Below are 22,336 nucleotides of genomic sequence, written 5' to 3'. Positions count from 1 at the left end.
TATTTGGTCAGTTTATCTGCATATCATAAACTGTATATGCATTTAATGGATGTGGTAACAGCCTATTTATACGGCTCATTAGATCGGGATATCTATATGAAAGTTCCTGAAGGACTAAAGATATCTAAACCATCCAATAAATATTTGCAAGGATTATACTCAGTTAAATTGAAAATATCTTTATATGATCTGAAGTAATCTGGATGAATATGGTATAATTGTCTTACTAAGTATCTGGCCAGAAACGGATTTAAGGATGATGATATCTACCCATGTGTTTTCATAAAGAAATCTGCATCTAAATTCATCATAATTGCTGTGTACGTTGATGATTTAAATATCATTGGGACTCTTGAAAAGATTCCAACAATTATAAAAACTCTAAAAGAAGAGTTTAAGATGAAAAATCTTGGAAGGACTAAATTTTGTCTCGGCCTGCAGATCGAGCATATAAAAAATGGGATCTTTATTCATCAAACAACATACACAGAGAAGATCTTGAAAAGATTTTATATGGATAAGTCACATCCATTAAGTACCCCAATGATTGTAAGATCTTCGGATGTGGAAAAGGATCAATTTCGCCCTAAAGAAGAAAATGAAGATATCCTTGGTCTTGAAGTACCATATCTTAGTGCGATTGGAGCACTAATGTATCTTGCTAATAATACACGACCTGATATATCATTTGCTGTGAATTTACTAGCAAGATATAGTTTCTCTCCAACCAGAAGACATTGGAGTGGAATCAAACAAATCTTCTGATATCTTCATGGAACGGTTGATATGAGATTGTTTTATCCATATGAATCCAAGTCACAATTAGTTGGCTATGCAGATGCTGGATACTTGTCTGATCCACATAAAGGGAGATCTCAAACAGGATATCTGTTCACATATGGAGGTACAGCTATATCATAGAGGTCCACAAAACAGACGATTGCTGCAACATCCTCTAATCATGCCGAAATACTAGCGATTCATGAAGCTAGTCGCGAGTGTTTTTGGCTCAGAATTCTGATCCAATATATTCTGTCATCATGTGGACTGATTGATCATAAGATAGCTCCAACTGTCCTGTTTGAAGATAATACAGCATGCATTGCTCAATTTAAAGGCGGATACATCAAAGGTGATAGAACAAAGCATATTTCTCCCAAATTCTTCTTCACTCATGATCTTCAAAATCAAGGGACAATTGATATCCAATAGATCCGCTCAAGTGATAATCTGGCAGATTTATTTACAAAGTCACTCCCAAAATCCTCCTTTGAAAGATTGGTACATGAGATTGGGATGCGCCGATTTCGAGACATTAAATGATGTCGGCAAGAGGGGGAGACTGTACTCTTTTTCCCTTGGTCAGGTTTTTTCCCATTGGGTTTTTCTTGACAAGGTTTTTAATGAGGCAGTCCTCATCACTAAAGGATATTGTACTCTTTTTCCTTCACTAAGAATTTTTCTCACTAGGTTTTTCTTTAGTAAGATTTTAACGAGGCAATAATCCTAAATGGTCATCCAAGGGGGAGTGTTGTGATAAGTTCAAAGGATGTGGATGCCCATTCATTATATGGGCGGATGATTTTCCCTATGAAGAATTGAAGCTCCCAAGCCAAACTAAAATTAAATGAAGTTTGGAATAGTCAATACTTTACCTCTATAAATAGTGAGGTCTGAGAGAATTAATGTACAACAACAAACAATAATAAAACAAATATTCTCTCTCTCTTTCTTATATACATTACAATATAAAAGCACTTCTTTATTTTCTCTTTTCGTATACTCTTAATATAGTATTAATATATTATTATCTTTATAGTAGTATAATACTATTGGTAAATACTGATAGTAGTATTTTTCTATTCATACTTTACTTTATTACCTCTTTCTTATTTATTTTACAACACTCTTCTAATTCTTGCAAGTAGGGAATTGTGTGTTTTATTCTTATCAATTTATTCAAGTCTTTTTTCGTTTCTTATTGCTAGTTCATTTTTCTTCAACCTCATCGATGTTATTCTAATTCTTATATTTTGTATTCTCATTTTTTTATGTCAATACGTATATAACTACTCATCTATAAATATATTTCTATTTTGACTGTAAGGTCCTACATCGGTTGGGGAGGGGAACGAAGCATGCCTTATAAGGGTGTGGATACCTCTCCCTAGCATGACGCGTTTTGACGAGTGAGTGTGGGGGGTTTCGGCTATCATCCCTATCGTCAAAGGCGAAACTGTGAGGCCTTGTGTGCCAAAGCAGATAATATCGTGCTAGCGGGTGGCCTGGGCTGTTACAGATGCTATCAGAGCCAGAGCCCGGATCGATGTACCAGCGAGGGCGCTGGGCTCCCTTAGGGGGGTGGATTGTAAGGTCCCATATCGGTTGGGGAGGGAAACGAAGCATGCTTTATAAGGGTGTGGATACCTCTCTCTAGTATGACGCGTTTTGACGAGTGAGTGTGGGAGGTTTCGGCTATCATCCCTATCGTCAAAGGCAAAACCGTGAGGTCTTATGCTCCAAAGCAGACAATATCGTGCTAGCGGGTGGCCTGGGCTGCTACATTGGCAATGATAAATTTATGTTTAAAAAAATTTAGAGACTAACTACAACATAAGCCAACTAAACTAATTCTCTTTAATTTTTCATTTTAAAATTTAAAAAATTAGAATGTAATTTTTTTTAACAGACCTATTTTTTAACTAATTGGCGGAAATTGGTGCTAGCTTGCATAGTCAAAACTCAAAAGTAAATTAAACGAGAAAGAAATAGTATCAAATATCAATTTTATTTCTCAAAATAAAATTACAGTTTAGTTTTTTAAGGGTGATTTTAAAAAAAAAATTAAAAACTCAGTCACTCTTCAAAAGTCTTTAATGAATCATGGGCTATAGTACAGTTTAAAGAGAATGATGAAATGTATTTGCAAATATTTCGTTTTTGCCAAAATTAATCAACTAATCCAGTACAAACTTAACAGTTAAGAATATTAGATTACAGTGGTTAGATTTATATAGAAAAATCAATCTAGTTGCTGCCTGGCTTTACGAAATTTCACATTTTAGAAGGAGATTGATTAGCAGAATTAGAACAAATCCCTGCTGTTCATTATGTCTCATTTATCTGATAGGCCACCGTGTTCTCTCTCCATTGCTCCTTATCCAGATATTTCTCGTAGAAGCTAACTTCTTTGTTCGATTTCACAAGCAATGCAGAAGTGCTTCTAGTGCCATAACGTGTCTGAGAATGCATATAAACAAACAAGTTTCAGCTTTGCACATGCAAAACCAGCACTAAATAGAGCTAGGAACTAGGAAGCATGAAAGCACGAGGAAAGTGTTGGTTAATATTTTACCAAATCCTCTTTGACAAAGATGGAACTCATGGGGCGTTCTCGTTCTGGAGGATGAATCCCAGGTAGCTTGCCATCCTCGTCCTTAATCGTGTTTGTCATTAGTTGCTCAACCATTTCTTTGATGGGAAATTCGCTTTCACCATAGCGATCAACAAGCTCCTTGAAACTATGGCGCAGTCGTTCTGCCTGAAAAATGAGCTCTGATTTCAGTTCGAGTTAATGGTAACTTGCATACGAAGAAATTCTCAAGTACTCGGACAAAAAGAAAATATGCAATGATCTAGTTGATATAACTAAATATAGTTGAGCTACTGGGATTTTGTACAAAAAGTTCAGAAATAATTTGAAAATCTTGCCAATCTGTGTGGATTTCTCAGTAACTACAATTACACAACAACAATTCAACTGTTTATTACCTTGGGCCAAGGAGCATCCAGGGCTGCATTTGTCAAGACATGAATTCCTGGTGTTACAGAAAAATAACCTGGCTTAGGCCTATTGAAGACATAAACCATGGTTGAGCTGCAAATATCAACACAAACTAGATTGAAGCCATTATATACATGTGCCTCTTCAACAATTTGCTCTGCAAACTCCTGAGGACTCTTCTTACTCTGTCATGTTGCAGTATTTTCATTTGTTATTTCTATAAATAAATATGTTAAGATTACGCGATGTAAATATGTAATGGATGATATAGATAACTGTTTAACTGTTATGATTTCCATACATCATTTCAGGTGTTTGTGTTGACGTACGGCATGTAAATGGCATAGCATAAACATTGGCAGCACTGTAACTTAATCTCATCAGAGTTAATTAGGAAGAATGCTTAGTCAGCAAGTTGCTTAGCATGGTTAGAAAACGTGAACCAAGATATTTATTCTATAGCTAGCTAGATTAGATGGTAGTATAAATAGTTAGTTCCCTTGTACATTTCAGTTTTCTAGTTCATCACTCTATGAATCTAAGAGAATTATCTCTCGCAAGCTCTATTTTTCTCGGCTTCTTCTTGCCCTCATGAACTAAATCACCAACATTTCCTCAGTTTGCGTAAGATATATAAATGAAGTTATTAGATTATATTTGAATTGGTACCATAAGAAAATAGTCACATGAATTTGCAAAGCAGCAAGATCTTAAGAAACAAAGTAACAAACAGATGGAGTGTGTGACCTGAAGGAATCGGAGGGGCAAGTCTCCCCTGGTCTTGGGTTCTGGAAGGCTTTCAACTTCCCTGAAATTGGTGAGGAAAGCCACCCTTCCATCTCTGGTGGAGCCCAACCATGTGCCACCGCCGAGCTCATCCCTTCCGCCCAATATAATGTCGCCGGCCCACCATCCTAACGGCTCTGTGGGCCTGTCAGCAATAAACAAATGGTTTTCGTTAGTCACCCAAGTTAAAATCAATCACATGTTTGTTACAAAAAAAGGAACCAACACAAGCACTCACCGGTAATAGAATTCGTCCCTGTTGTGTAAGAGAATGAAGGGGTATTTTGTATGAGCTTGCCACATGAACACTGCGATACACATGCCTCTGAATTTCCCTTTGTTGAAACTCACATCAGCTGCATCCAATGCTTATTTAACAATAACATCATCACCTGCAATTGTGATAATTTCTTATAAAAAAAAAAAAACAAAAACAAACAAGATAATTGAGTTCAGTAATGCGATTGTGAAACTGACCAGTGTTTAATTTGATACTAAGATAAAATCAATTTCCGAAAAAGTACCAAAAGAAAAAAGCATACAGATAAATTAGTAAGATACTTTCATACTTGCTTCAGGACAATTCAGATAACCAGTAATTAACCTTATCCAGATCCAATCCATCAAAAGATTTAATTTGCAAAAAGCATCACTGAAAAATCAAGCTCGTAGTCGAGGTTGATTTTATAGAAAATTAACATAATATAGATCATAAGCTTTCACGTAAAGATGTCCTTTGGCGCACACATATTTTTGGAGTATTGATCAAATTTCAAGCTTGAAACAATCAAATGTTCATAATATTGACTACAATTTCCAGATTAACAGAGTCATTAATAAACTGAAATAAGTTAATTCAGAAAAGGAATTAGATGAAATGGAGTATTTGCATATTGTGGATACCGAAGTAGATGTTGAAGAGGTAGCAGGAGGTGCGTGTAATTGGTGGAACGCTGAGAAGAGATCAAGAGCTCAGAACATTGAGAAGGGACACGAATTATTGGAATCTGGAACAGACTTTAGTTGGCCACATCCCTTTCCTTCTTTTTCCTTGGATTTATAGAGTATTTTTTTACTTATTTAATTTGAACATAGAACTAATGTATAAAGAGAGTCACCACTTTTATTGAAATTTGATTACCATTTAAATTGTACAAGAAAAATGAATAATTTTATATTTTTAAATATAATCTTAAATTATTAAAAATATTAATGATAGCTAATTGATAACTACAAATAACAAATTATGTTGATCTCTTAACAGTCTTTTAATGTAAAATTGTGTAAGATATTCATTTATTTAATAATACTCTACAACCAAGTTAATTATCCAATCAAATTGGTATAGCCTAATTTATATTCACGCGCCATTATTTTTAACTAACTTTTGACTAAACTTGCCATTATATATAGTTTTTTTTTCTCTATCGATTTTTTTTTCAAAATTTTTTTTTCATTTTCTATATTTTCTGCGTTCACTTCGTTCTCTTTTTTCTCTACATTCTGTTTGTTCTCTGTGATCTCTGCGGTATGTTTGTTCACGATCAAGTCTCTTTGATATGATTTGAAAATTTGGATTAATTTTTTTTTTCAAATCAAGCAGTGAAATTTGATTTGATTAGGTATTTCGTTTTCGAAGGCAATGAATGATGCAAGTCCAGACTATCAGTTGAACCAGAATGAATTGGATTATTGTTTTGAATCGATTCAAGTGGATGAGGTTTGGTTCGAATCTAGTTAATGGAGTTCGATAGTAGTTGATGTTTCTGTAGTTGAATAATTTTATTTTTGTTTGTGAAATTTGATGTTCATAGTTAAAAAGTTTGAATTTGAATGTAATATAAGAGTTTTGAATTGTTATTTCGATGAATCTGTTTTGTTCCTAGTTTCGGTGCATTATGAAAGACAATTTGGTTTAATACAGAACTGTTTTCGGTGTTTTTTTGTAGTTTTTGTGTGATGTTGATGAGTAGTTTGTGCCAAAGATTGTGATGACTTTTAATACACTTGAAGAAGCTGAAAAAATCTACAAAGATTACTCTAAACTTGCAGGTTTTTCTACCAAAATTAGGAACACAAATAGAAAAAGGAAACAAAATTAAAAACTAATTTATTACATGTAACAGAGAGGAAAAATAGAAATCGAACATATCTCCAACTCAAAAGATAAATCCCTCAGCTGATTTTAAATTGTCCTGCAAGAATTTATATACATATATTGAAGGAAGCTGTTGTTTGGGTTATTTCGAAGGTTGTTTTGCATCATTCATATCCATGCTGTCCAAATCAAGCAGAGAAGCTTAAACAACACAAGCACTTAAGCATGTTTGTATGTCGTTGATAAACCACTATTTTATGGTTTATCTTGTGCTCAATTGAGTGGTTTTTATCAACTCTTTACCCACTTATTCATACTATTTGCATGTTTTACATTTTTCTTTCTGATTTTGTGCTATGATTGAGAACATGCTTCTTTGGCCTTATATTTGCTAATATTAATCCTCTCTCATTACCATTAGATGCCTTGATATGTGTGTTAAGTATTTTCAGAGATTACAGGGCAGGAATGGCTTAGAGGATGGAAAGGAAGCATGAAAAAGTGGAAGGAATACAAGAAGTTGAAGGAACTGCAAAGCTGTCAGCCTGACCCTCTCGCACTAAAACGGTCATAACTTGAGCTATAGAGGTCCAAACGACGCGGTTCCAGTTGCGTTGAAAAGCTAACGTTCGGGGCTTCGATTTGATATATAATATGCCATAGCTTCCCAGAAGTTAGGCGACGCGAACGCGTGAATGGCGCGCCCGCGTCGCATCTGCGAATTGCAATCCGCGCGAACGCGTGGATGACGCCTCCGCGTCACTTTCCCGCGACCAGTACGTACCAGAAAATGATGGGGGCGATTTCTGGGCTGTTTTTGACCCAGTTTTCAGCCCAGAATACACAGATTAGAGGCTATAAAGTGGGGGAATGCATCCATTCATGAACATACTCTCATAATTCACAATTTTAGTTTTAGATGTAGTTTTTAGAGAGAGAGGTTCTCTCCTCTCTCTTAGGATTTAGAATTAGGATTCACTTCAGTTCATGATTATTTCATCTTCTTCAATTACAGGTTCAATGTTCCTTTTATTTATTTTCCCAATTAATTTATGAATATTCATGTTATATTTGATTTCTTTTATTAATGCAATTTGAGGTATTTTCAGATTTAATTTTGCTTTGCTTTATTTACATGAATACTTTTAATTTAATTTAGAATTCTCCCTTTTGGCTTTGGTTAAGTAATTGGTAACGCTTGAGCTGTCAAATAAAGCAGTGGTTGAAATTGGGAGTTGCTCCAATAACTCTAGTCTTTCCATAGGAATTGACTAGGACCTGAGGATTAAGCTAATTAATCCACTTGATTTACCTTCACAGTTAGAGGTTAACAAAGTGGGATTAAAATCCAATTCTCATCACAATTGATAAGGATAGGACTTCCAGTTCTCATACATTGCCAAGAGTGTTATTATCTATTTAAATTAATACAATTTACTTTCTTGCCATTTACTATTCTCGCTTTTTATCTTATACATTAAAAATCCCCAAATTTACAAACTCACAACTAATGATAAGAACACCTCCCTGAAATTCTTTGAGAAGACGACCCGAGGTTTAAATACTCTGTTATCAATTTTAAAAGGGGTTTGTTACTTGTGACAACCAAAACGTTTGTAAGAAAGGTTGATTGCTTGGTTTAGTAACTATACTTGCAACGAGAGTTTACTATAACTTCTAAACCATCAATCTTCAGTTCTTTCAAAATGGCGCCGTTGCCGGGGAATTGCAAACGTGTGCCTTATTATTGGTTATTGTAAATATTTGCTTTTTACTTGTTTATTTGCTTCTATTTTTGTTTTTATTTTTGCTTTTTCATAAATTAAGAGGTTATTGGTTTTTATTTAGTTATCAAATTTTTTTTTTCAAAAATCTGTTCTTCATGTTCATCTTAACCTTCAAGTTGTTCTTAGTTGTTTTCTTCGTTTTGATCTAAAAATTTTAAGTTTAGTGTCATTTTATTGTTTTTCTCTTTTCTCATTAAATTCAAAAATTCAAAATTTAAAACTCAAATTTCAAATTTCAAATTTCAAAATTCAAATTTAAAATTTCAAAATTTAAATTTCAAAATTCAAATCTTTTTCAAAAATCATATCTTTTTCAAAAATCTTATCTTATCTTATTTCAAAAATCAAATTTCAAAATTCAATTTTCAAAAATTCAAAATTCAAAATTTAAAATTCAAATTTCAAAATTTAATTTTCAAATTCAAAATTTAAATAACCTTTTAATTTAAATTTATTTTTATTTTCATTTTTAAATTTTTATTTGCTATCATGAGTTCTCACCCCCATCGCTATGAGTCTGGTTACAATTATGTTGCAGGAAGAAGAAATTACAATGAGAACAGGCATCAAGGTTGGAACAATCAAAGATGGGAGGAGCCACAAGGATTTGATCAACCCTCTTGGCAACAACCACCACCATATGCCTATAAACCCTTTCCTCAACATGACTTTGGACCACCATACTCACAAGCCCCTTTCCACCAATCACCTCCATATGACCCTAAACCATATCCACAATACCAACCACCTTATGAGCCATATGAACCATATATAGAACCACCCCAATTCCAACCCAATCACTTCCAAGAACCACCACCTCAATATTTGCCATCTCCATATCCATCAATCCAAGAGTACTATGATCCTACTTATGATAGCCGAGCGCAACAAGAATCAAGTGATCGTCTCACGGAAACATGTGCAAAACTTCATGCCACACTTCACCAATTGAATCAAGCAATAAATAGACTACCTTCCCGACGTTCAGACACTCAAGGAACCCCCATGGCTTCATGTGGGCAATCTAATGAAGAACGTAGCATGAAGGAGATATTAGAAACTCCAATGGACAGTACAGAGCATGACTTTGTACTGGAACAAGTGGAGGAAGCTGTAATTATCGAAGAAGAAGAAGTGGTTGCAGACTTAGGAGATGCTGAACCTCCATGGGAAAGTCAAGACATAGAACCTCCTTCCAAGACGGTTACATTTGATGTTGAGGAGGGTGTACAACCTCCAAGGCATATCATGGTTAAGGACTTGGAAGAGGTTGATCAAGAGATGGAGATTCAAGAAGAAGAAGCACAACCTCCCATACCCTTGGTAAGTAATGAAGAAGAGATTGAATTGGAAGAAAGCTACCAAGAGGAAGAGGTTGAAATTAAAGAAGTTTGCAAAGAGGTGGAAGTTGTCAAAGAGCACAAGGGAGTGGAGCTTGAAATTACCTTGCTGAAGTTATTCGAGACCCCTCCCCCTAAGTTGCCATCATCCTTCACAACATTCAAGTGGGTAAAATTCATATCCCTTAACTTTCTAATTCCACTTGAATATGGGCTACTAGAGACGGATGGTCAACTTAGAGCTCTTTGTGGCATAAAGAGTAAGAGGAAGATGGTCAGTGGTAAGAATTGTCCTGCAAGGTTCATTATGGTTGGAAGCTTTAAGTTTAAACGTAAAGGTTGGTGTAAAGCTCAATTGAATGGGTCTAGGAAGTTGTTTGGATGCTTCAGTAAGAATTCTAAAGATGAACCACCCGAATGGAATCATGATAATCAACAAGAAGACGGGTGCAAAAGCAAGATTTGGGACCCCAGAATTCATTCTGGCAATCAACACTCTTGGGGCCTTGTCACTTGCTTTGACTTACTTGAAGGCTTTCTGCGCCTAGTTTGGGATCCCAGAGGATACTGGAAGTACAAACATTGGTGGGGATTCAAGGATCAATACAAGCACAAGCCACCATGACAAGGAACTCACCAAATGTCCAACTTAAGGACTTTAACTAAAAGTGTTAGGTGGGAGACAACCCACCATGGTATGATCGTTCCTTTTTCATTTTTATTTAGTTTTATTTGTTTTCAAGTTTTATTTTATTTTATTGTATTGAACCTGGAGTTTTGCATAACATTCATATTAGCATTGCATTCTGCATTTTTCATGCATAAAAAAAAAAGCACGCACGCGACGCGGCAGCGTCGCTGACGCGTCTGCGTCAGGTGGGAACATTGGCCTCCCACGCGACCGCGTCACCCACGCGGCCGCGTGACCTGAATATCGACGTGAAAAGGGTGCTTGACCGAAAGTTGTGCTGGAGTGGTGATGGACTGGTGCTAAACGCACAAGCCCTACGACGCAACCGCGTGACCGACGCGACCGCGTCATATCCCAATATTGGCCACTCACGCGATCGCATGACCCACGCGATCGCGTCTCCCGAAATTTGGCAAAATAAGATTTTGAACAGAGAGTTGTGCGAGTGCGAGGCTGCCCTCGCGCCAGTAGCATAAAACGGGTCACGCGACCGCGTGACCGACGAGACCGCGTTAATCAGTTTAAGCGCAATTCGCGCGACCGCGTGCCTCACACGGCCGCGTTGCCTGCGCCGCACAACTTATCCAGATCAGCGCCAATTATATTATCTTTTCTTCTCTAATCCTAATTTCTTCTATCTTTTCTCCTTTCTTTCTCACTTTATTTCTTTCACTTCTCATTCCTTTTCACCTTCATTCTATTTTACTTAATTTATTTGCATATTTCATTCATTGCATTTTAATTTTGTGCATATTTGTATTTTTTCTTTTCTAAATTTATTATTTTACCATTGGTGTTAAATGTTCTTAGTCAACTGTTGCATCTTTTCTTGAATTATTTTTAGTGACTTGTTTTACACTGTGGGATGATATTAATTATCTGCCAATGCCAATCTTTTATGATATTTGCACTTCATTTGCATTGACATGAACTTATATTGATATTTTCATTACCCACACTCCTCCCCTTTGTTGCAAATTTTGCACCACTGGTATGCCATGTGCTTCTATTGTTTTCTCACATACATGTTGAAGCTTCCATGTAAATGAGACCCTTATCAGTTGGCATTAACCCACCCATACTTTATTTATTTTCTTATCTTTATCTCTGGGTTACTGTTCTTCTTTTTCTCTTCTTTCAGGATGGCCACCAAAGACGGAAAAAGGGAGAAACTTCTAAAAAGGGAGACAAACAAAGTCCATCTGCACAATCCTTGAATAAAAGCATTAGTTGGAACAACCCGTCCACCTGCACATCTCAGCATGCACCGAGGACGGTGCAATCTTTAAGTGTGGGGAGGTCGATACCGATCTCCATGGGTTAGTACTTTCTTGTCTCAACACCAATGTTTAAATTTTCTTTGTAGTTAGTTATTGCATTTGTATGATTGTTTGATTTTGTGCATATTTTATCACTTGGTTGAAGTAATATTTTCTTTTTCAAGAAACCTTTTAGAGCATTTCACTAATTTGAATAAAATTTAATGTTAAACTTGTTTGAAGAAATATTATACTGGAACATGGTTTAGAGCTTGAACACACAAAACCTGTGAGATTTTGAGCCTATTTGATTGGTTGCATTTTATCAACCAAAATTTTATTTTTGATGTGTGTTTTTCTCTCTAAAATTGTGATCTTTGTCTTGCTTAATTCTATATTTCCATTATTTGATGTATGCATACACTTACATGATTGAGGCCTTTGTTTCACTGAGCTTACATACCCATATGGCCTTACCTTTCATTATCCTTTGCAAACCAATTTGAGCCTATTTTACCCCTTTGTTCTTTACTTTAGCACATCATTAACTCTAAGCGGAAAACAATAATGTCCTTAATTTGAATCTTTGGTTAGCTTAGACTAGTGAAAGTGCTCATGAATTAAGTGTGGGGAAAAGTGGGTTTGGAAACGTTTGGTTTGAGAATTGAGTATGTTAGAATTTTCTGAAAATGTGAAAAAAATGTTTAGGACATGATTCATGCATCCAATAATTTAATCATATGCATTGAGAAAAATAAAAGAATATATATATATATATATATATAAAGAAGTGAGAAAAAGAAAATAAAAAAAAAAGAGCAAATAAGCAAAAAGGAGACAAAATGCCCCAAAGTAAGTGGTGAAAGCAATGCATATGTACTATACTAAAGTTAGAATGCATGAATATGTGGAAAACATGGTTAATGGATAGTTAGATGTGGTATTATGATTACATGGATTGTCTAAGTTAGGTGGAAAAGTTTAAGTTAATTAAGGATTCAGATTTTAGTCCACTTGACCAAATACGATCCTACCTTGACCCTAACCCCATTACAACCCTTAAAAGACCTCTTGATATGTGTATCTGTGCATTAAATTTATGTTGATTGTTAGATGAAGAGCAAGCCTTAGAAAGCAAGGTTAGTAGAGAATTGAGAGAATCGAACCTAAAACACTTGAGTGATTAGAGTGCATACACTCCCAGTGAGGGTTCGATGCTCGATTCTTTGTTCCCGGCTTTCATAGCTATTTTCTTCTACAAGTCTATTTGTACTTCATTTTTATGATTTAAATTAGTGAAATCCAGTTCATATTTATTCTTGGAGAATTTATTTACTTTTAAACCAAGTAGGAAAAAGCATTCTTCATGTAGTTGCATTCGTATAGATAGGTTGCATTTCATATTAATCTACCATTCCTCTTCATCTTTATAGCTTCTCTTGAGCTTAGCATGAGGACATGCTAATGTTTAAGTGTGGGGAGGTTGATAAACCACTATTTTATGGTTTATCTTGTGCTCAATTGAGCGGTTTTTATCAACTCTTTACCCACTTATTCATACTATTTGCATGTTTTACATTTTCCTTCCTGATTTTGTGCTATGATTGAGAACATGCTTCTTTGGCCTTATATTTGCTAATATTAATCCTCTCTCATTACCATTAGATGCCTTGATATGTGTGTTAAGTGTTTTCAGAGATTACAGGGCAGGAATGGCTTAGAGGATGGAAAGGAAGCATGAAAAAGTGGAAGGAATACAAGAAGTTGAAGAAACTGCAAAGCTGTCAGCCTGACCCTCTCGCACTAAAACGGTCATAACTTGAGCTATAGAGATCTAAACGACGCGGTTCCAGTTGCGTTGGAAAGCTAACGTCCGGGGCTTCGATTTGATATATAATATGCCATAGCTGCCTAAAGAACTGAAGATTGATGGTTTAGAGGTTATGGAAGCTCTCGTTGTAAGTATAGTTACTAAACCAAGCAATCAACCTTTCTTACAAAAGTTGTGGTTGTCACAAGTAACAAACCCCTTAAAAATTGTTAACCGAGTATTCAAACCTCGGATCGTCTTCTCAAGGAACTGCAAGGAAGTATGTTCTTATTATTGGCTATAAAGGTTGTAATCGGGGTTTAGAAGGTGAGAAGCAAGTGATTTAAATGACAAGTAAAGTAAATGGCAATTGAAATAAATAATTACTGTAAAGCAACTTTTGGCAAAGTAAGAGAAATTAGAAGTCCACTTTGTTATCTCTCTTAACAATAATGAAAGTTGAATCTAAATTCCACTTGGTCGACCTTTAAAGTAAAAGTAAGTCAAGGGACTAATTAAATTGGCCTTTGAATCCTATTTATTTCCTAGGAAAAGGTTGGGATTACTAAAGTTCAGCTTAATTAGCAAGATAACGATTATCAATTAAGTTGAGTTTGACAACTGTTGGGTTACTGATTTCTTAACCAGGACCAAAAGGGGAAAAAGTAAATTGCTGGAATAACAATGTCCTTTAGATGGAAAGCAATGGTAACACAAATTAAAGAGAAAGCAATCAATAACTGAAATACCTCAAATAATCATTAATTCAAATCTTAACATGGAAAGAATTCATAAGTCAAGTTGGCAACATTTATAGATACGAATAAAAGCATTAAAGTAAAAGCAGCATAGAAACATAAATTAAAGTAAATATTAAACCTGGATCGAGCGTCACTTTTAGAAACTAAGAGAAGTCCTAAATCCTAATCCTAATCCTAAGAGAGAGAGGAGAAAACCTCTCTCAAACTAAATCTAAATCATGGAAAGTGAAAATTGGCGAGCTCTCTCTCAATGGATGCATTCCTCCACTTCATAACCTCTGGTCTATGCATTCTGGACTTGGATTTGGGCCAAAAAGGGCTTCAGAATCCGCTGGGGGCGTGTTCTGTAATTTTTGGTGTGTGGCCTCTGTCACGCGTCCGCGTGGGTCACGCGGTCGCGTCATCCGGAGCTTTTCCTTGCCACGCGGTCGCGTCAGTCACGCGTCCGCGTCGTATACGTTCTGCTTAAGGTGCGCAGTCGCGTCAGTCATGCGGCCGCGTCGCTGCTTCTTCGCTTCTGGCACGCGATCGCGTCGTCCATGCGATCACGTGGATACCAGTTTCTGCAAAACTCCGTTTCGCACTTTTCCTTCCATTTTTGTACGTTTCCTTTTCCAACCTTTAAGTCATTCTACCTTAGAAAATCTGAAACTACTCAACACACTAATCACGGCATCGAATGGGAATAAAGGTAAATAAAAAATGATTAGTATTAAAGCATAGGAAACATGTTTTTCACATACATCACATAATAAGGAAGGGAAAGTAAAACCATGCAATTAATATGAATAAGTGGGTGAAGGATTGAATAAATCACTCAAATCAAGCACAAAATAACTCATGAAATATGGGTTTATCAACCTCCCCACACTTAAACAATAGCATGTCCTCATGCTAAATCCAAGGTAAAAAGTAAGGTTAAAGTGGTGGAATGTTATGCAATGCAACCTATTCTAAATGCATCTACCTAAATGAGTCATGCAATTCCAATTTATCCACTCATATATAAAGCTTACATGTAGTCAAGTTAGTTCACATTCTCAAGGAGTCATATATGTATATATATAGCCAACCCTTAAATAATAAAGCATTTTATCAAATGAGATGGGAAATAAAATATTGTACAAACTTGCAAAACAATTATTAAATTAAGCACAGATATATGTTGATGAGTTATTGAACCCTCACTGGATTTTGTGTTTACCCTCTAGTCACTCAGTGTTTATTGGGTTTATTCGCTCTACTTTTTTTTTTATTCTTACTTTCTATAACTTTGATCTTCATCTAACCAATCAACAATTATAGAATACAGTCATACCAAAAGTCGTGAGGTCTTTAATTTAGGTTGTAATGGGTCCAAGGTAAAGGTAAGGATATATGTATAAGGCTAAGTGAGCTAATAAGTGAATCCTTAATTAGACTAAGATCTCACCTAACATACATATTTAGTAGAACAAAACTTCTTTACCAATTTTCCCATATTGTCCCACTTGTTGTTACATGCTCATGTTTCAATTTTATTTTTATCCCATGTGCATTGCTTTTATTTTGCATTGGGGGATTCTTTTGTATCCCCTTTTATTAAATGCTGAAAAATAACTTTTTCTCTCTCTTTTTTTTAGTGCACATGGTAATTGAATCACTTTGATTTTCTCATGAGCATGCTTCCCAAATTTTATTTTATTTCTTTTAACTTTTCTACCCTTTTGTTTCTATCATCCATGTTCCCAATAAGTTTCCCACATTTTAATCTATTCATAATTTTTCTATCTTAAGCTAACCAAGGATTCACTTGGGATTTTATTTTGTTTTTTCTGCTTAAGGCTAGTAGTGTGGCTAAATAGAATAAAAGGGGTTTTAAAGGCTCAAGGGGGCTAACAAGGGTGATGCGAAAGGTAGGTTATTTTGGGATAAGTAAGCTGAAATTAAATGATGGCCTCAATCATTCTTTTGGCATGTATCTATATTCTATAATTGGACATATAGATTAAAGCAAAGTAAAGAACATCAGAATAAAAAGAAGCGAAACACACAGGAATGAAATTATGGTTTAAATGCAACCATACAATTAAGCTCAAGACTCACAGGCTGTGTGTTCTCTAACTCAAACATTATATATCATTCATATATGTTATGCAGGTTTAGTTAAAAATTCCCATTATTCTCATAAAAAAATTTATTTAGGGTAGCCTTTAGAGTTTTAATGTTCCTCTTTGATGAAATGTTGTCAGCTTAACTACATCATGTAATGCTATATACAAGGTTTATGGATTTAAATCTGTTATGTTCAATTTTCTAGCTTACTTCCTTTTTATATTTTTTCAATTTAAGCTATACTATCTTATGCTAAAAAGGGTAAACTATACTAATTAATCCACTAATAAGTTAGAATTGCAAACTAAACTAAATAACTAAAATAAACTAAATGGCTGCAATATGAACTAAGAATGCAGAATGCAAAAATAGAGTAAAAATACATAAAAGTAGCAATCTATAAGTACTCAGAAAATAACAGTAAAAAGAAAAATACAGAAAAATGTCCAAAATAAAAGAAAAGAAAGAGATGTAGTGGTTCACCAAAATAAAACGCTAGAGATGACGACCTCCCCACACTTAAATGAAGCAGCCTCCCTGATGCTCAGTCAAGCCGGGTGTGAAGGGGTGTCATCACTGGTAGGGATGGTAGCTGGAGGCTCTGTGGTGGTGGTGGGCTGAGGGTCTGGCTGCTGTAGAGGTGGGGCTGACTGGATCGGGATCTCCGGATCTGCAGCCTCTATCTGGTGCGTAACCTCCTGATGTGGTGCAGCCTACTCGGTGGCTGCCTGCTGATGGGTCTCCTCCTGGAAATGAGTCTCCTCCTCGTGCTCATCCTCCTCCTCCTTTGATGGCTCAGATGGTGTGTCGGGCTCAGAGGGGATGTCACCACCCTGTCGGATCATCAGCTTCAGATGCGAATAGCGTCGCTGGCTGCGACGCTCCAATCTCTCATACCGGCGCCGGTTACGGCGCTCCATCTGATCAAGCTGTCGGAATAGGCGGTGCACGAGGCGGTATACGGGCTCAGAGGCAGGTGAAGGTGCAGTGGTAGCAGCAGGGGCAGCAGTGGCAGCTGTGGATGAAGAGGGTCCAGCAGACGGTGGGGCTGTCTCATCAGTAGCAGAGAAGGGTGGTGGTCTGTAGCCCAAAGCTAAGAAGTTCCTGCTGTGAGGAATGATCTTCCTGCAATCCGCCGCTGGTGGTCTCTCATCGGCATCCTCCCATGGCACGTCAGCTCGACGGCCTAGCTGTGTAACCAGATATAGAAAAGGGAGGGTGCCTCGGACGTAGACCCTGACCATAAAATGCCGGATAAAACATGGCAGATAAAGGTCCTTTCCCTCCATCACACACCATAGGAGGGTGATCATAGCAGCCAGGATCTCCGTCTCGTGAGTACTCGGCATCACATAATTACTCAAGATCTGATGCCATAACCGAGCCTCATCATTTAAGTATGCTCTCTTGATCCCTCTAGGCATGGTGGTGTCCTGACCCATCTCCCAAGGAACAGTCGGGTCCAGAGCTATCCGTGCCTTCACAGCATCCCAATCAAACTGCATCTGGCGCATGTCCTCCTCAGCCTTTGAATAACTATAAGGCTGATCGGACTTGGCTGGGAGCTGGAGAATGTCCTCTAAGGCCTCTTCAGTGACCAGAATTTATTTTCCTCTCAGGTTTACGGCATCTAGGGTGGTGAGGTAGTAGTTGCAGTAGAATTCTCAGACCCAAGATGCGTTGACCTCTGTCAGTGTTCTCTCCAGAAAGAACCAGCCCCTTTGCTTGATTTGCTTAGTGGTGTACTGCTGGAGTGCTTCTGGAATCTTCAGAGTTCGCTCCAGGTATAGATTCCTGGAGTTTGCAAAAGTCGGGTACTTCAGCTCATAGTACCGGTTTGCAAATTTTATTGGATCAGTTGCAGGGAGCAGCTGGTCAGCTTTTTCCTGCTGTGTAAAGTTCTTCTCCCGCCATGAGAAATCATGCATGAGGGCAATGATGGACTGGGAGGAATCTCCTCTCTTGCGCTTGCCAGTGGCCTTGCCTTTACCTTTCCTCTGTGAGGCAGACATCCTAAAAAATAGAAAACCAGGATATGGATAAAAATAGGGAAGTAAATAGGCAAATAAACAAAGAAAAATCAAAGCGGCAAAAGAGAATTAGAAATAGGTAAATGAGTTAAGTAATGGTGTATTAAGGATTGTATATAAGTTTAAAAGTTTGAAAGGAAGATGTTTCAATCCAAAATTTATCAGAATCCAAGGTAAATAGAAAAATAGTCATTATGCCATGGTTAGAAAGTTAGAGGAAAGTGAAAAATCAGAAAAGAGATTTTAAAAGGTTAGCATGGTTAGAATTTGAAAAAGGAGTTAGAAAATTAAAATTAGTGAGTCAGTAAGTGGCATAAAGAAAATATTCCATATAACAAGGAGTCACAATTATGGCTAGAATTAACTCACAACCGAACAAGGAAAATAGGGTGATGTTGATTCTAATAGATATAAAGAAAGTAAGAACTGGAAGCAGAATATCACAATTGCAGTTTATAAACCAGGAAATCAAAGAGGATAAGAAAGTCTGCCATAGCATTCATGAAGCAGTTTGGGTAAAGCAGAGGACAACATATGTCAGATTGCCAAACCAAAACATGAATGAAAATAATGCACAAAAAATTTGGGCAGCATTCCGGCTAAAGTTGGATTGTCCCGGAAAATAAACAGCAAACAAGGCAGTTCATATGAATTAACAACTTGCAGCAGTTATCTATAATTAATGGAAACATGAAAAGTCAGAGTAACAAGCAGCAAATGCAGGAAAGCACAACATATGAACAAGGTCACAGGAACAGTAGACTTGCAGTTTTGATAAAACAGAGCATGAACAGTGCAAGTAAACAGACCTAGATCCACTAACCACAGCCTAATCTACCTAACAACCTAAAAATCCACTACAACATGCATATCTATCTATCCTAATTATGAACAGAAATAGAAAAAAAATCGTGAAATAACTGCGAAGGACAGAAAGGCGGCGTTCATCGGAACCTGGTAGGCGGGAGGAGTAGAACGGGGAAGAAAGTGGCTGGGTGGTAGCTGCGGCGGCGTCCGGTGCGGTGGCGGAGTACGGCAGCGCGGTGGCGGCTGAGGGGGCAGTGGAAGAGGGGGTGGGGATAGGGTTTTAGGGTAATTGATAGAGGAAGGGAGGGGGGTTTGTGGGTGGGTGGCGGAGGGGTGCGGCTGGATGGCCGGCGGTGGTGGGTGGTGGTCGCGGAGGGCAGTGGTGGAGAGGGGAGAAGAGAGGAAGAAAGAAGAAGAAAGAAGGGGAGGGGGTGGTACGGCGGCGGTGTCTGGACGCCGGCGGTGGTGGGTGGTGGTCGCGGAGGTTGCTGGGTGGTGGGTGGGAGAAGAAGAAGAAGAAGAGAGGGAGAAGAGGGTTGGGGGGCTGCGCGACTGATAGGGTTCGCGTGGCTGGGGGGGTTATATTTTCGAATCCACGTGGCCGCGTGGGGCACGCGGTCGTGTGGTTGGGGTGAAAATGGGAGTGACGCGATCGCGTGGGGCGCGCGATCGCATGGAAGGGGTAAAAGAGGGGATGACGCGATCGCGTGGGTCGCGCGATCGCGTCGCTGGAAATTGTGCTAAACGCATGACTCCAGCACCGTTTCAGCACAACTCTCTGTCTCCTTCTGGGGATACAAAAGAATCCCCAATGCAAAATAAAAGCAATGCACATGGGATAAAAATAAAATTGAAACATGAGCATGTAACAACAAGTGGGACAATATGGGAAAATTGGTAAAGAAGTTTTGTTCTACTAAATATGTATGTTAGGTGAGATCTTAGTCTAATTAAGGATTCACTTATTAGCTCACTTAGCCTTATACATATATCCTTACCTTTACCTTGGCCCCATTACAACCTAAATTAAAGACCTCACGACTTTTGGTATGACTGTATTCTATAATTGTTGATTGGTTAGATGAAGATCAAAGTTATAGAAAGTAAGAATAAAAAGAAAAGTAGAGCGAATAAACCCAATAAACACTGAGTGACTAGAGGGTAAACACAAAATCCAGGGAGGGTTCAATAACTCATCAACATATATCTGTGCTTAATTTAATAATTGTTTTGCAAGTTTGTACAATATTTTTATTTCCCATCTCATTTGCTAAAATGCTTTATTATTTAAGGGTTGGCTATATATATACATATATGACTCCTTGAGAATGTGAACTAACTTGACTACATGTAAGCTTTATATATGAGTGGATAAATTGGAATTGCATGACTCATTTAGGTAGATGCATTTAGAATAGGTTGCATTGCATAACATTCCACCACTTTAACCTTACTTTTTACCTTGGATTTGGCATGAGGACATGCTATTGTTTAAGTGTGGGGAGGTTGATAAACCCATATTTCATGAGTTATTTTGTGCTTGATTTGAGTGATTTATTCAATCCTTCACCCACTTATTCATATTAATTGCATGGTTTTACTTTCCCTTCCTTATTATGTGATGTATGTGAAAAACATGTTTCCTATGCTTTAATACTAATCATTTTTAACTACCTTTATTCCCATTTGATGCCGTGATTAGTGTGTTGAGTAGTTTCAGATTTTCTAAGGCAGAATGACTTAAAGGTTGGAAAAGGAAACGTACAAAAATGGAAGGAAAAGTGCGAAACGGAGTTTTGCAGAAACTGGTATCCACGCGATCGCATGGACGACGCGATCGCATGCCAGAAGCGAAGAAGCAGCGACGCGGCCGCATGACTGACGCGACCGCGCACCTTAAGCAGAACGTATACGACGCGGACGCGTGACTGACGCGACTGCGTGGCAAGGAAAAGCTCTGGATGACGCGACCGCGTGACCCACGCGGACGCGTGACAGAGGCCACGCACCAGAAATTACAGAACACACCCCCAGCGGATTCTGAAGCCCTTTTTGGCCCAAATACAAGTCCAAAATGCATAGACCAGAGGTTATGAAGTGGAGGAATGCATCCATTGAGAGAGAGCTCGCCAATTTTCACTTTCCATGATTTAGATTTAGTTTGAGAGAGGTTCTCTCCTCTCTCTCTTAGGATTAGGATTAGGATTTAGGACTTCTCTTAGTTTCTAAGAGTGACGCTCGATCCAGGTTTAATGTTTACTTTAATTTCTGTTTCTATGCTGCTTTTACTTTAATGCTTTTATTCGTATCTATAAATGTTGCCAAATTGACTTATGAATTCTTTCCATGTTAAGATTTGAATTAATGATTATTTGAGGTATTTCAGTTATTGATTGCTTTTTCTTTAATTTGTGTTACCATTGCTTTCCATCTCAGGACATTGTTATTCCAGCAATTTACTTTTTCCCCTTTTGGTCCTGGTTAAGAAATCAGTAACTCAACAGTTGTCAAACTCAACTTAATTGATAATCATTATCTTGCTAATTGAGCTGAACTTTAGTAATCCCAACCTTTTCCTAGGAAATAAATAGGATTCAAAGGCCAATTTAATTAGTCCCTTGACTTACTTTTACTTTAAAGGTCGACCAAGTGGAATTTAGATTCAACTTTCATTATTGTTGAGAGAGATAACAAAGTGGACTTCTAATTTCTCTTACCTTGCCAAAAGTTGCTTTACAGTAATTATTTATTTCAATTGCCATTTACTTTACTTGTCATTTAAATCACTTGCTTCTCACCTTCTAAACCTTGATTACAACCTTTATAGCCAATAATAAGAACATACTTCCTTGCAGTTCCTTGAGAAGACGACCCGAGGTTTGAATACTCGGTTAACAATTTTTAAGGGATTTGTTACTTGTGACAACCACAACTTTTGTAAGAAAGGTTGATTGCTTGGTTTAGTAACTATACTTACAACGAGAGTTTTCATAACCTCTAAACAATCAATCTTCAGTTCTTCAAAATGGCGCCGTTGCCGGGGAACTGCTAACGTGTGCATTATTATTGGTTATTGTAAATATTTTTTT

General features: G+C 37.3%; 1 protein-coding gene across 2 annotated transcripts; it reads right to left on the bottom strand.

Annotated features, from left to right (window-relative positions):
* Positions 1-2,899: 2,899 nt before the first annotated feature.
* Positions 2,900-5,663, bottom strand: LOC112741930 (uncharacterized). 2 transcript variants are annotated; one of them, XM_025791118.3, is made up of 6 exons: positions 5,474-5,663; positions 4,809-4,980; positions 4,532-4,715; positions 3,772-3,969; positions 3,356-3,541; positions 2,900-3,240 (listed from the first exon to the last, which is right to left on the bottom strand). In XM_025791118.3, the coding sequence occupies exons 2-6, from the start codon at positions 4,889-4,891 to the stop codon at positions 3,109-3,111; spliced, it is 783 nt and encodes a 260-aa protein (XP_025646903.1). In that variant the 5' UTR covers positions 4,892-4,980; positions 5,474-5,663; the 3' UTR covers positions 2,900-3,108. The 2 variants fall into 2 exon arrangements, with proteins under 2 accessions (XP_025646903.1, XP_025646904.1); XM_025791119.3 differs by having other exon boundaries at positions 4,809-4,962.
* Positions 5,664-22,336: the final 16,673 nt, after the last annotated feature.

The sequence above is a fragment of the Arachis hypogaea genome, chromosome 14 (assembly GCF_003086295.3).
Source record: "Arachis hypogaea cultivar Tifrunner chromosome 14, arahy.Tifrunner.gnm2.J5K5, whole genome shotgun sequence".
NCBI classification, from domain to species: Eukaryota; Viridiplantae; Streptophyta; class Magnoliopsida; order Fabales; family Fabaceae; genus Arachis; species Arachis hypogaea.
The sequence above is the reverse complement of the archived record's forward strand: the minus strand, read 5'-3'. Positions and strand labels throughout refer to the sequence as shown.

Bases quoted from the DNA above. Each gene is read 5' to 3' on its own strand.
- LOC112741930 (XM_025791118.3), bottom strand. From the start codon at position 4,891: ATGTGTATCGCAGTGTTCATGTGGCAAGCTCATACAAAATACCCCTTC. The intron at 3,542-3,771 runs GTAATAAACAGT...CTCATTTTTCAG, and splicing joins TGGATGCTCCTTGGCCCAAG to GCAGAACGACTGCGCCATAG. The intron at 3,241-3,355 runs GTAAAATATTAA...ATGCATTCTCAG, and splicing joins TCTTTGTCAAAGAGGATTTG to ACACGTTATGGCACTAGAAG.